We start from the raw sequence: 15,815 nt of genomic DNA on the forward strand, positions 1-15,815 counted from the left end.
ATATGGTGCCAAGAAAGAACCATCATGAATCCATGTAATGTATTGCTAGTTATAACAAGAATAGAAAACTGATGATACACCAGATGTTGATAAATTATACACCCAGCATTCCTAAAAATATTGTGGGTAATGGCAAGAATGCTGGGAGCCATCTTTCAGCAATATCTGGAGAGACTGGGATTGTCAATCATGTCCCTGTATCAATTAAATTGTAATATTTCCTGAGTAATTTTGAATCAGTTCCTATCGCTCACTCGCACTCACCTCACAGGATTCTTGTGAGAATAAAAGAACCAAAGTCATTGCTTCATAAGAAGAAAGCGGGCATTCATATAGTACACCCACTGGAACACAGAGGTGATAAAAATAACCACTGAAAAACTTGCATAGGCAAGTTAATGTAAATAAGGACTGGATAAAATTAAACATCAGCCTTGTGGAAATAGTTGCATTAGACTTAATATGCTGTATATACTTGTGCATCTGAAAAATGTGATATTTTTTCCTACCAATCAATTTCTTCTTTTTAAAGGTTTTTATAAAAAGAATTACATTAGCACATTACTATAACCTCTGAATCCAAATAGTGAGTTTGAAGACTTCTATCTTAGGCATCTCATTTCAGCCTGCTCTGGCAAGTTATTCATCCTATTTATTGTCAGCTATGGAAAGCTATGATATACATAAAATAACTGATAAATACATATATCAGAATTTGCCTAAAATCCATCAGCATGAAAACCAAGAATTGCACTGCTGTTTAGATATATCTTTCTAGTTTAACTTCTGAGATACTATTTATTAAGAAAATTCCAGTTAATATTATGCCTATCAGAAATACAGGTAGTCCTCAACTTACATCAGTTTGTTTAGTGACTGTTCAAAGTTATAACAGCGTTAAGAAAAGTGACTTATGACTGTTTTTCATACTTATGACCATTGCAGCATCCCCATGGTCACATGATTAAAATTCAGAAACTTGGCAACTGACTCATATTTATGACTGTTGCAGTGTCCTGAGGTCATGTCACCTTTTGAGAGCTTCTGACAAGCAAAGTCAATAGGGAAACCAGATTCATTTAGCAACCATGTTAATAACAATCGTAGTGATTCACTTAACAGTGGTAAGAAAGATAAAATGGGGCAAAATCACTTAACAAATATCTTGCTCAGCAATAGAAATTTGGGCTTCAATTGTGGTCGTAAGTCGAGGACTACTGTATATGCTTATAGAGGATATTTTCAGAGTTCAAAATTGTTGCATCTAGCTTCTTTGTTCTAAGAAAAGTATCTCTAGGGCAGTAGTAGCAAAACTGATTTCATTAAGGGCCATATCAGGGTTATATTTGACCTCGGGGGGGGCATGATGGGTGTGGCCAGGGTGGGCATGGCCAGTTCAACGTCACTCATGCCAGAGGTGCCTGTGAGGCCAGAGTGCTCTGCCAGCGAAAGTGGGCTCCTGAGCTCCGTTTTTGGCTGCGACAGTTTCCTGCAACCCTGTGCCAGCGAATATGAAGCTCAGGAGGGCTGTGGGTGGCCCTCCTGAGCTCCATTTTCACTGGCAGAGGCACCTTTGCTGTTTCCAGGGCAGCCCTACGGGTCAGATCTAAGCACCCTGCGTGCCGATTCTAGCCCCTGGGCCTTGAGTTTGACACCCCTGCTCTAGAATAAAGCAAATTATGTGCCTACTGAAAATATAGCATTTTTATTCTTCTATAAAAGTGGTCACAACCAACGTAACTAAATCCTATATTTTTGGGATTATCTTTAACTTCACAAATGAGCTAAGATTGGAATGGAGGATTTTCTCACAACTCGCTCTGCTGGAAAGAAAGCATCAGCTCTCATTGTTATTCTTCAGTATCTGCCCGAACAGATACAGCTGTTATTCCATTCTATGTGCTGTAGTTTCACCCTGGACCCCATGATTTCTCCTTGGGGATGGCAGATGGACATTCCAACTGATTGTCATTCCACTTATGGATCTGTCATGTATTTGCAATCCCGCTCCAAATGCTCAATCCTCCTGGTTCCTATGACAACCTACGTATCTTTCTATTGTTTCTCCAAGGCCCCCTTCCTGTAGTTTTTATTTCTATTTTTCTCCTTGCCTGTCAAACTTACTTCCTACTTTTCCTTTTGGCATGCCACTGCCTCCACCATTCTTCTATTGTTCTATATAATCCATTGCTCTAATTAGACAGCCCTTCTCATCTGCAGAAATTCCACTTCAAAGCTGTGTTTTCTCTGACTTCTGTCGAAAACCTTACACCCCAGGAAGGAAGTACCCCTGGGAAAGGCAAGTTGTTTATTTTGTGTTGGCCAAAAGCCATATCCATTGCAGTAAAGGCCTTGTACATATAGAATTCTGTCCTCCCTGTTTATTTCTATTGCCTTTCAGATTTGGTGGAAGCCACCCTGTTGCTATTTTTTCATCCCTTTTTGCGCTAAAAGTAGATTTGGACTGAGACAATGCTCACAGCTTTCTTATAGCTATAGAAGTTGCGGCAGCACATGAGTTCTTCAGATTTTATCCTCACTAAAATATTGTAAAGGTAGGCTAGGAAGAAAAGGATTCTGGACCAAGGGCGATGAACTGTTTATCAAGACTAAGCAAATATTTCAAACAAGTTATCATAATAGTTCAGCATTCAACAGATGCAGATGTCCTTAACATTTTACTTTGGTGATGGACCTGAATAATTTCTGCCTGTGCATGGAAGAAAGATAGTAACTCTACCTTCCTGAAACAAATCCGCTCTAATCTTCACACAGAGCAAAATGCAGTAAGAGCTTCACAGTGTATACATTTATAAAATCTGCATGTGTGTGTATGCACGGGAGAGATTTATCCTACACTGTAAGAATATACATCTAATTCCATAACTCTTAAGTACCTAGCAAGTTTCCAGCAATAGCCAACCTCGTTGGCTTTGTAGTCCCCCGCTCACAAAGGCATATTTTGCTACCGTTTTGCACCCAGAGAATTAAAATCGTCCTGATTCATCCACAATCTGAAGCAATTCAGTCTTCTAAACCGTAATTTTGTAAATAACTAAGCAACATCCCCCCAAGGAAGACTTGCTCAAAAACAAAGGCAGGGAAGGGGAAAGGAGCTCTGCTCATGCTCAGAGAAAGAAACCTAAGAGGTTTGCCAAACGTTTCCTAACTTAGGGCTCTGAGACGACCAAATACCCAGAAGGGGCCAGTCCACCCCGGGGGTTTCAGGTGACCAAAAGGCTGCGCAAGCGTATTTGCCCACTTTCACACACATCAACACACTAACACACACACAAAGCCACAGCTTCGCCCTCCCTAAGGCCAGATGGCAACTCCAGCGACTGGGGCTGGCAAGCTTTTGCTTTCGAGTTCCGGGAACCAGCCTTTTCTCACGCGCCTCCTGAGACACCTGCCCCGGCGGGCTCCGCCTCGCTCGCCGCGCCTCCTGCTCGTTTCCTTCGCCCGGGGTAGAGTCGGACGGCGAGGGCTGAGGACGGAAGGAGGGGACGGGCAAGGAGGGGAGGAGCAGAGCCGAGGGCGGGAGTCAGTGCCGAGCCGAAGATCGCTGAGTGGGACGGAGCCGCGGCATTTGTCGCGGGCACCTTGGCAGGGAACGCAGCGCGCGGCGGCGGCGGCGGCGGCAGCGCGAGGTGGCGAAGGGGTAATCTCGGCCCGGGCGCGCCCCGCTCCCCCTGAATGACGGGCGGCAGGTTCGACTTCGACGATGGCGGCACCTATTGCGGCGGCTGGGAGGACGGCAAAGCCCACGGGCACGGCATTTGCACCGGGCCCAAAGGGCAGGGCGAGTACGCGGGTTCGTGGGCGCACGGCTTCGAGGTGGTGGGTACTTACACCTGGCCCAGCGGCAACACCTACCACGGGTATTGGGCGCAGGGCAAACGCCACGGGCTGGGCGTGGAGACGAAGGGCAAATGGATGTACCGGGGCGAGTGGTCGCATGGCTTCAAAGGCCGCTACGGCGTGCGCCAGAGCCTCGCCAGCCCTGCCCGCTACGAGGGCACCTGGAGCAACGGGCTGCAGGACGGTTACGGCGTCGAGACCTACGGGGACGGAGGTGAGTGGGTGAGCTGAGGAACGGCCGCTAGGGGGCGCCCGGGGCCGGCGCACATTGGGGCGTGCAGAGCGCTGCTCTTCCACACGGGCGTGTGCAACCGCGGGGCTCAAGAGTGTGAAGGTGCGCTCAGCAGGTAATGCGTTTGGTTTCTCTTGCTTTCAGTTTTATTTTTTTTAGGTTTTTTAAGGGGGGGGAAGTCTACTCTACTATGAATAAGCGCATTCAAATGAATTCTTGGAGACCTGTAGTTCGCAAAGAAATATTGTATACACTCCCTGCTGGAATAAACTTGTCAATCGATAAGGCAGTTGCAAAGAAATACAAATGGGCTCAAACGATAGCAAAGCCGTGGATTTAATAACAGTTTTGAGCATCATTACACAGATTTTTTACACTTTGGTAGAGGTATTCTGGCATCATTTTACTTTTTTCCATGGTTAAACTATTGAGAGTCAAAAAATATTAGCTTGACAACTAGAAATTTACCAAGAATTTCCAAAGTATTTTATCCCACTTTCTCCCTGGGCAGTATTTCCATTAGTAGAACTAAATGGCTGGCTACTCTGATTTCAGTTTGGAATTTCACTTAAGTCATCCTCAGGAACACTTGCCAAAGAATTTCTGAGTTATTAAGCTGCACTTTAAGTGCAAAATTTTCTCACAGTTAATTACAAAAGTTGGTTCTTAATTTTCCTTAGGGGAAATTGTGAGAAATTTATTGCTCCGGCTATTATTGATAGAATATTGATAACAGGAGCCGTACTTTGACAGTCATACTGATTTCAATAAAAATAGCTTTGAGGTAGAGTCCACACAACCAGCCAATTTTTTTAGGATGAGATAACACAGCAGAGCTGTCAACTATGCATTTACCTTTAGTGTAAGCACGGAAAAATTTATAGCGAGCACACCATCAACAATACCATTTCAATAAAAATATAAAAGTAAGGGTAAAAGAAATGGAAGCCATTAAGCCAACCAGAGTTAAAATAAATTATAAAAAGGAATTTAATGCCTGATATTTCTAGCCGATCAACTAGAGTGGAGTTAAGCTTCAGTAGGCTTGCCTTGATATGGTATAATATTACAATACTCTGATAGTATTGATTCATTGTTTCTGCCATGCTGAAAGAAGTAATATGGATTTTATAAGCATGTTGATGGCACCTGACTGTGAAACTTCAGCTGATCTCAGTGAACGGTTCCAGGTAGATACTGAAGATCCAGAAATATAAATTAGGTTACAGTTCTTTTCTCACTACACTTCAGAGTGTGCTGGGCCCTCTGAAATCATTTTTTTTTCATACAGATACAAAGTTGTGAGTGCATGACATTTTTTCAGGTATTCAGGTAGGAGATAATTGAAATCAGTCTATATGGTTAACATTATCTGGAATTAAGGAAGGTTTAATTAAGAATCTTTAGGACTGTCTGTTTTTTCCCCCCTTTTTCTGTTAAATGACATTTAATAGGGAGAATAGAAATATATCTGCAATATTCTCTGTCTTTGTTATTTATCAGTAGTTTTAATACTACTTTCTTTAAATGAACAGGACACCATTTTATATGGAATTAATTAATTAGGAATATTAATAAAAATGTTAGAGTGCAATTCTCTGGTTACTTGCTTCCCCATCGCAGAACGGCACTGGATTGTGAGTTGTCGTTCCCCTTCTCCCCAGAGATAAGGCTATATCTAGGTAGAAAAGTAACAATCTCACCTTCACACCTGTCTCTTTTTGGTTTAAAAGTAGTCAGGACCATTAAGCAGTGGATAGGATGAAGGAATTTGCAACACAGAAAGTTGTAAATACTTTAAGTACTGTACTTGCCCCAAACCTGCTAAAAATTTGAAATGGTAGGAAGACTGGAGGAGCACAGAACGTGATCAGAATACACAATGTACAGTATCAATCCCTTTCCCCAGATAGTTTTCATCCAGCAGGACATAGACAATATTAGTGAAAAGGATTACAATTCTTATCTTCATTTACACTTACAGAATTTAGATATAGGATTGTGTTTTAACATTCTTTTGGATATCATGAATTAATTCCTTGTTAAAATGTAATATAAACTATGATAAGCCCAGATAAAAAAATTGTCATATGTTTTGTCCTGTTAAGAGTTGAGGATAATTTTAGCATGTCGACAGTTGATGTAAAATGTTTTCTCTGTAGGCTTACTTGTAGTGAATTTTGCATGTTTTTATTATAAAAATTATTTAAAGTAATTATTTTATATTAGGTATAAAAAACAATATTCGTGGGCATGATGATATCCAGTCCTAATCCTATGACTTTATTCTAGAAGAAAAAAATGCTTGCAATTAATATTTCAGTTTCTTCTGACTTCAAAGTGAACATTGTAAGGATGTCAAACAAGCATCTTCAGGCAAGAGTACATCATGTTCAGATAATTCTTTCAACGACACCCTGTATTTGTGTCGTTTGGACACTAGTCACTGTTTGGCTTATTTCCAGTAACAACATTTATCGAAGGCTATAGAACCATTCTTGACATATTCTAACCTAAAGATATTTTACTAATGTTGTGTGTTACAAGTATTAATCTCATCTCACAGTCATCTCACATTTAAGGAAAGACAAAATAAAAATATGTATGCAAATAAAACATAGGAATATTTATTTTTTGTGGGCAATTAATATTGCAAAAATAATGTACTTTGCAGATTATTTCACAATACTTTATATCCAAATCTATTTAGAGAAAAAAAGTATTTTTAAAGCTATATTATTCTGTCTTGGCACAGTACAGAACTGTGTGATGACCAAATGCTATACAACTTCTTACTCAGATGAAAGACCCATTTATAGCTTAACAGCTCAGTTCTCTGAGTGTTTGCTGGTACATAACTGTCCAGATGGTACTTTTTGTGAGTGTGTACATATGTAGTGAACTTCTTACAGCATTTACTTAAGAGCCATTGCAGCCCATTCTTTTATTTCATTCATTTCCAAGGATCAGTGCTTCTGATTTCGAAGACCCAGAAAATATAGATATTTTTTATATAATATTTTCATATTATACATATTTTTCAGCCATGATCCCAATAATCATAGATATGTAACTTGTGGTAAACATGATTTCAAATTAAGTCATATTCAATATATCCTGTAATTGATAAGCTTTTCTTTAAAATGTTTTAAGATTTTTAAAAATATGTTGAATATCATATCTCACAGCCCTACTCTAATTTCTTAAGTCATTCTTAATATATTTCACGAGGCTTATTTCAAGTAAATGGGCAGAAAATTATAGTTTCTTAGTTTAAAAGGTCATTTTTCAGTTCAAGATTGATTGATTGATTATATGCCATCAAGTTGTTTTTAACTCTTTAATGCCCACATATATTTTGTCCATGATACTCTATCCCCAATTGGTCCTTCAGGTCTTCCAACACTACATCCCTTGTCCCTGTAATTGTGTCCATCTCCTTTGCTGCTAGTAGTTTCTTTTTCCTTCTAACTTTCCCAGCATTGTAGACTTTTTGAGAGCACTGTCTTTGCAATCTTATATATTACTTTGTACAAAATCTTACAAAGTAATATAATTTACAGTATTGAATTACCAAGTATTTTTATATAGCAATAGCACTTAGACTTATATACCGCTTTAGAGTGATTGTCTACAGGTGCTGCCTTAAAATACTTGTGTTGAAAAATAAAAAAAAGTTGAATCTTGTGGACTGCTGATGAATACATTTGATTAAAAATTTCAAATATATATTTATTTATTTATTTCATTATTTTTCTTTGACAAGGTACATACCAGGGACAATGGACAGGAGGGATGAGACACGGCTATGGTATGCGGCAAAGTGTTCCTTATGGCATGGCGACTGTGATCCGTTCACCCCTCCGGACATCTCTAGCTTCACTCCGTAGCGAGCAGAGCAATGGTACTGTTCTACATGATATCACAGCAGACAGTCCTGCTGGAACTAGAGGAGGGTTTGTGTTGAATTTTCACAGTGATCCCGATAGTGTTGGTAGTAAGAAAAAAGGAGGCCTGTTCAGAAGAGGATCTCTTCTTGGTAGTATAAAACTTAGAAAATCTGAATCAAAGTCATCAATATCTAGCAAACGTAGCTCTGTCAGGAGTGATGCTGCCATGAGCAGGATTAGTTCTAGTGATGCCAATTCTACCATTAGTTTTGGAGATATGGACTGTGATTATTCTCCAGTAGAAGACCATGTTGATGCTACCACCACAGAAACCTATATGGGTGAATGGAAGAATGACAAGCGTAATGGCTTTGGTATTAGTGAGCGTTCAAATGGTATGAAATACGAAGGCGAGTGGCTAAACAACAAGAGACATGGGTATGGATGTACTATGCTTCCAGATGGCACCAAGGAAGAGGGAAAGTATAAAAACAATGTTTTGGTCCGTGGAATAAGGAAGCAGCTTATACCAATAAGGAACACAAAAACTAAAGAAAAGGTGGAGAGAGCACTTGAAGGTGCCCAGCGTGCAGCTGCCATGGCTAGAACTAAAGTAGAAATTGCAACCTCCAGGTAGGTTCATTCTTGGCTTTAATGACACAGACTAGAAAGATCTTGATAGCTAAGAATTATAGCTTATGCTTTTTTTGCGTGGAACTTATTTGGTTCAATCAAATTGGATATCAAAGTAAAAAGGAAAGGGGGTCAAAATGTTTAAGCTGTACAATTATGCTGAAATGAGGTTGCACAATATTGACAGCATTGATTGTTGACACTCTAGAATGTATAAATCTATTTCGAAACTAAGTCATGTGTATTTTTCCCCTGCACTGGTTCTTGGCATGATTTCTTTTTCTGACTAAACCTGCAATTGACACTGAAGATAAAGGGCATATCTGCTAACTTGATTAAAGGCTTTTTCTCTTGAGCATCCTTTTAAGCTTCCCTAACCTCTGTTCTTTGAAGATTCTGAAGATTGATGTGAATTAGACTAATTTTAGGAATTATGTGGGATGTACTGGTTATGCTGAAATCAGAATTTTTTTTTATAACCATGTAATTTGTCATGTGAGCATCCTGGATACTTAAGTAAAGTATGACATTTATTTTTAATTTTATACTTTAGTTAAGCAGCTTTGGCAATAATTCTGTTGAAAGTAGAATACAAAGGCAAATGCAACGATTTAAATTCAGATTCTTGGCCTTTTGGCTAAGATTAAGTGTAGTGTATATTTAATCACAATTAGGGCCCTCAAAATCAGTGGAATTCCCTAGTCTTTTTAAAGTTTTTTGAGTATATTCTGGTAGCTCGTATTGGTCAAGTCACAGTTTTTGAATAATTGCTACTTTGATGTGATAAATGTGTTTTTTCCTCAATATCTTCTCCTGCAGGGTAACTTTTGTATTATGTTAACATGAATGTAAAAGCTATTAGTGGGAAGATAAACCTTTCAGACAAGTTTAGGAAATTGTGACTTGTTGTTCAGATATAAAAGAATTATTTGGGGAGTTTTACAGAAAATTCAGGAAAATCAGTACTAGCATTTGGCAAAAAACATTCTGCAGTATAAATTGTAAGGATATGTTTATGGTACCTATGTAAAATGATTTTGTGCAGCTTACCCCTGACATTTAGATTAAATAAACCCCATTGGGTATACTTTTTAAGTGTGGCTTCACTATACACGTAGCAGTTTGAATCAGGAAGATTCCTATTTAAATGACAGGATTTAGCACAGGTATAAGTAAATTTATCATGTAAAAATCAGCTTTAAATTTGCATCTAGAGATTGAATGTACATGGTTATATAAATACTGTTGCACGATAGCTTGATTTTATAAAGAAGTGCTTGGTAACATTACTTGTTCACAACAGAATTGCATAGATAGAGGGACCTTCACACAGTTTTATATTGTGTACCTTTCCCAGATTAGAAGGCTCTTCATTCAATCACTCATTCTTTGATCATCTCCTGAATGGATTACTGTAATGTACATGGGGCTATCCTTGAAGAACATCAAGAAGCTTTAGTTGATCCAGAATGCACAGCATTGGCAATTTTGATGTGTTTCGCTTTGATCATGTTGCACCTTCTGTTGCAAAAGTTCCACTGACTTTAAGTTTTTTCCAGATGCAATTCAAGGTGCTAATTATTACCTGCATGGCGTGAGATCAAGGTGTTTGAGGGATTGCCTTAATCCAGTTTTTTCTACCAGTACAATTACATTGGATTAGGATCAAGCCCATTCTAGGATGTGGTGTGTTGTATTACTTAGCTAGGAATGGTGTTTCCTGATTTTGTTAATTTAGCCAGATATTTATATTGTATTTTAATTCTTGTTAGCCACCAGGAATTGTATTGATGCCCATATAAATTGATATATAAAATAAAGTTAAAAATAATTAATTAATTAATTAAAAATAAATAACTACTGTGTTCAAGGATCATATTATCTTTATTAGATGACTGATAAATCGTGGACCCTTTTTTCCTGACCAAGTGTAGTGTGGGCTTGTATTTAGAAATTTGTATTTTAAAAAAATACACTTATTTTGTTAATTTTTAAATATTCTTAATTATCAGTTGGTATGTGAAAGTCAGTTTCATATGCAATTTGCTGGATCATTTCTAACTTAGAACTGTGATCAAAGCCTAATCTTTTTCACTCATTCTTCCTGGCATCTTAAAAAAAAAAAAGGTGTCAAAATGAAACCAGTAGCTTTCCTCTGAAAAGCATGTTTTCATCATGTGAATGATAGTTTGTACTCAGAGAGGCAGGTTTAATTCATCTGTGCAAAACACAGGTATTACATATGATTTTCAGTCACCAAAAAAATGTGGTCCTAGAGACGCTCTTCTCTTTTCTCTTTGTTGGCCAGATGAACAGTATGAGCAAATAGTCTTCAGGAATTTGGTTGCTGGATGAGGAGGAGGCAATTTGCTGCCATTCATAGCATAAAATCAAGCACTATATGATCATTTGCCTGGTGGGGATCATATTACTGGTTTCCTGCCATGAATGGCATCAGGATATCAGCATCTACAGTAGACACTGGAAAAAAAGGAATTGAATTAGGTATCCGTGAAGAAGTGTTATGCCTGAGATGGGGTGTATTAGAACATTTACAACTCCCGATAACCAACTTGGTATCTATTATGGCTCTCAGAATTGAATATGCCCCTCCTCACGTTTCAAATGAAAAGATTCTAAGAAATTCCATTTTAAGAAACAGATGCAGGTTTATTTACAACAGTTCATTTAGTGACCATTCAAAGTTACAACGGCTCTGGAAAAATTGACTTATGACAAGTTTTTATGCTTACGACCATTGCAGCATCCCTATGGTTACATGTTCAACATTCAGAAGCTTGGCAGCAGGTTCATATTTAGGATAGTTGCAGTGTTCTGGGGTCATGTGATCACCTTTTGCAATCTTCTGACAAGCAAAGTCAATGACCTAACAACAAGGGTGAAATCCAGCAGGTTCTGACAGGTTCTGGAGAACCGGTAGTGGAAATTTTGAGTAGTTCAGAGAACCGATAGTGGAAGTTTTGAATAGTTCGGAGAACTGGCAAATATCATCTCTGGCTGGCAGTATTCTTCCCCTAGAGTGGGATGGGAATGGGGATTTTGCAGTATCTTTCCCCTGGACTGGGGTGGGAATGGAGATTTTGCAGTATCCTTCCCGTGCCATGCCCACCAAGCCACACCACGCCCACCAAGCCACGCCCACAGAACTAGTAGTAAAAAAAATTTGAATTTCACCACTGCCTAATAACCATGTTACTAACTGAACAAATGTAATGCACAGCTGTGGCAAGAAAAGTCATAAAATTGGGCGAACGCACTTATCTTCTCATTTTTTTCACTTAGCAACATAAATTTTGGGCTCAATTGTGATTGTAACTCCAGGACTATCTGTATTGAGAAACATCGTAAGAAGCAATATGTATGAACAAACTCTATAATGCTACTGTATGAAAACCAACAAAAACTTAGTAGAGTATGGGAAAATTTGTGTTGAACTAGGAAAATATGCAGGATTGACCTGATTTGAATGTGGATTTTAGACTGTCAGAAAACCAGTTTGGTTGGCTAGACAGGGAAGTCAATACATTCTGGAAGAAGATTGCAACATACCATTTCTATATCATTCTTAAAAGCTGTGTGTAAGGATCACGCTCAACATGTAGGCAAATATAGAAATAGAATGAATAAAAATGACTGAACTCAGTGCAGATTAAACATTGTTGTGTCTGCCCATTGTGAATCTCAGTTTTTTTATATATATAATTTCAAGTGAGAAATAAGGAGGGGATGAAATAGAAATCATTCCCCCCCCCCTGGATTTTGAACTGGATTTTTAAATGGGCATACTTAAAGCAGATATATGAATAAGTTTTCTTTTTTCTGACTCCCAGACCAATTTGAATCATTTCTTAATGTGTAATATAAAGACAAAAAAGAGTAAATCAACCAGTCAATTTAAAAAGCTATTAAAAAGCAGAAACTAAAAGAGTAGATATAAAATTAATTAGGAGACCATATAAAATTAATTTGAAGGCCACAGTGCGACAATAAAAAAAAGATTAAAATAACGTAAGAATTGCACAGCCCTTTGTCTGGTATCAAAGGAACAATAAAATACAAGATGAAATTTGCTTGGGAGCAGATTCTAAAACATCTTTTAAGGCTTTCATTCTAAAATGAATCAAGAAAAGACAGTGACTTTTAAATGTAGCAAATCTGTGCCCTACAACAAGAATTCTCTTTCGAAAGAAGCGAAGTCTTTCCTATTTTTATAAAAGGTTTTTTTTTAAATCAATTGTCTATAGTACAGTAGTTTGTACTATATATGGAAGAAACATTTTTCTTTTGTGTCCTAATCGCAGTGAATTAGTAACCAAGCAGTGCAGAAGCTGCTAGTTATAGAGGCTATTTGCAAAGACATTAGTTGGTTTCAGCACTTCATGCCGAGACCTTTTCTCAAGGAATTTTGGGTGGTCAGCTCTTCATGTACATCTGCTTGCCACACAGCTCAGCCCCCACATGCCTGCCTTTAAAGTGGATGCTGCAAGTGCTTACTTATATTACTGGCACTGTATTAATAGAGCCTAAATCGCACTGAGAGCTATTGCGTATAGATAGCAAACCCAGATTTTCTTTAAAGAAAAGCTTATCTGAAAACGAAGCAGAAAAGCAAAGGTCTGGAAAGGGTTTCTTAATTTTCATCTGCCAGTTTTCCACTTTAATTTGGCCCACTCCAGTTTCCTCACAAGTTGTGTACTTGCTGCATAATTACATAGGCACTTTTGCCTGGTGGGAACAAGACACTCATTCACTGCTAATCTGGCTGCGCTAGATAAAGACACACCAAACTTATGTTTATGGTGTGACTAGATATCAATGTTTGGATGTAGGTTAAAGTAGGACTAATGTTTATACTAACTAGAGAAAGAAGGCATGACTTAGAAAACCCAGTTATGATCATTAATTCAGTGGCAACTGGAGATTTGCAGAAACTAGCTTTGTGAGAAAAGAAGGAGGAGCCTTATATATGTGTCCTTTAAGCCTGGTTTATATGGATTGTACAGTTTCAGTGGAATTAGAGAAAGATATGGGTCTTAAAGCAGCTTGGGACACAATATTTTGATATGTCTCTTATATAAATCATAGGGTACAAATTTATGATGCTTTATTATTGGCATTTTATACCAGCAATACTTAGAGTAAATTTAATTTATGACGTACCATATAACTGGCTTAAGTGAAGGTGCCCATGCTTTTCAGGAAACATTCACAAAAATAAAAATGAGTCATAGCCATTTCCATTTCTTGTTACTGGAAACTATACATTTCTTAATTAGTCTTTTTAGCTTGTCTCCACAAAGCTACATCCTCCTGAAAAAAGTTACTTATGTCCATCTTTCACAATTACATCCTTTCAGCATCCTCATGTTCATGTGATCAAAATGCAGATCTCGGCAACTGGCTCATATTTATGACCCTTGTTTTTTCCCACAGACATGTGATTCCCCTCTTGCATCTTTCTGACAAGAAGTCAATGGAAAGACAAATTTAAGTTACAACGAAGTTACTTACTTATCAACTGCAGTGATTTACTTAACAACTGAGGCAAGAAAGGTTGTAAAATGGGGCAAAATTCATTTAACAAATGTCTCACTTAACAACAAAAATTTTGGGCTCAATTGTGGTCATAAGTTGAGGACTACCTGTAGCTTGTTGTGCATCAAAGTGGTGTCTATATCTTTATGAAAATGATACTAATGTCAGCTGAGGAAATGAGGTTGCAATGCTGGTAAATCCTGCTTGCTCTCTTGGTGTTCAACAAATGCAAAAGGAGTATAATAGTGTAACATATTAGCCATGCATAACATACTTAATCTAAGCAGGATTGTGAGGATAGATGAGTTCTAGTAACACTGGAGTTACACTGGAGTTGGATATGTAGTAGACCAGGGGTGTCAAACTCGCATCGTCATGGCAGCGTCATGTGAAGTATTATGACTTTTTCCCCTTCGCTAAACCAGGTGTGGGTGTGGCCAGCACATGACACATCCCGTCCACAGGCCACGAGTTTGACACCCCTATAGTAGACCATTACTATACCAGTAATCATCCTTCCAACCCTGGTCCAGTCTAAGCCAGGTACAGCCACTGTATTATCCTCCTCCCAATGCAGTGCCTCTCCTCCACCTGTTTTTTTCTTGGTTCCAGACTATTTCAAAAAGACTATATCTTGTAACAATCAGAAAATTTGGTGATTATAAGGATTTGTGATTTTTTTTAAAAATGGCAATATATTTATTTTAGTTATTTCTGCAGAAGAAAATATCACTTGCTGTCTTTTCAGGAATTTAAAAAATTTTCGATTACTTATAGGAGTTAGTTGTGGACAAATTTCAGTATCCTCCACCATTTTGTTTGAAATCGTATTTCATACTCTTCCTTCAATGACTGTTAGTAGTTCACTCTGCCGAATGATGTGAATTTATGCACCGAGCAGAGCAAACAACTTTCCACTATGGATTAAGCTGGCAAGATAGTTTTATTTGACACAAGAAACTAAACTGATCACTTTTTCAAGAGTAGTGACAAACAAATTATTAAAATGCTTTACTTATTATAATTGAAGTATGAACATTATGCAGAGGAATAGCATTCAACTAGTGCTAATGTTATTAATACAGCTTTGCCTGATTTTGTAAACCGTGCTAGCACATTTAAACACAGTGCATCTAGGACATTACAGTGTCAAGAATAAGCAAAACATGTAAACCAAATCAGTTCTTGAATGATCTATAAACAAAGTCATGAAAGATTTGTTGATTTTTACCAATGGATTTGTGGAATTAAATAGTTAAAATAGTAGAATTCTATTCAAATCCTAGCATTGTTACAGTACAATTAGTTGATTTTTTTAATGTGACTAGTAGTCACATACCTCAGAAATGTGACTCTATATTCACATTTTAGCAATAAGACAGACTATAAATTTGAATAATGTTATTCAAGAACTCACAGCCCTGCTTTTTATTCTTACTTTGTGCAAAATAACAATTATCAAACCATTAGCCTTCATGGTTTAAAGATTTTTAATGCTTTTTCCATTAATGTCTTTAGACAAACAGAACTCATTATTTATTATTTGCTTTCTATTTTCTCTTTGCTTTCCAATTACATAAATTTTAGAGACACAATGGGATTATTATACTTACATGCGTTAAAACACTTCTTAATCTCCACTC

At 37.8% G+C, this 15,815-nt stretch overlaps 1 protein-coding gene across 5 annotated transcripts in view; it reads left to right on the forward strand.

Moving 5' to 3' along the window:
• The first annotated feature begins 3,317 nt into the window (after window positions 1-3,317).
• JPH1 (junctophilin 1) overlaps window positions 3,318-15,815 on the forward strand; it is a 64,542-nt gene continuing 52,044 nt past the window's right edge. Inside the window, exons 1-3 of one of the 5 annotated variants that reach the window (XM_058176893.1) lie at window positions 3,319-4,075; window positions 7,860-8,616; window positions 9,974-10,501. In XM_058176893.1, coding sequence (XP_058032876.1) covers window positions 3,697-4,075; window positions 7,860-8,616; window positions 9,974-10,034 — 1,197 coding nt within the window. In that variant the 5' untranslated portion in view covers window positions 3,319-3,696 and the 3' untranslated portion in view covers window positions 10,035-10,501. Of the gene's footprint in view, window positions 4,076-7,859; window positions 8,617-9,973; window positions 10,502-15,815 lie in introns of those variants that run through there. The other 4 variants (XM_058176894.1, XR_009154378.1, XM_058176892.1 and 1 more) reach the window with 4 other exon arrangements.

Source organism: Ahaetulla prasina, chromosome 3, assembly GCF_028640845.1.
Source record: "Ahaetulla prasina isolate Xishuangbanna chromosome 3, ASM2864084v1, whole genome shotgun sequence".
NCBI lineage: Eukaryota > Metazoa > Chordata > Lepidosauria > Squamata > Colubridae > Ahaetulla > Ahaetulla prasina.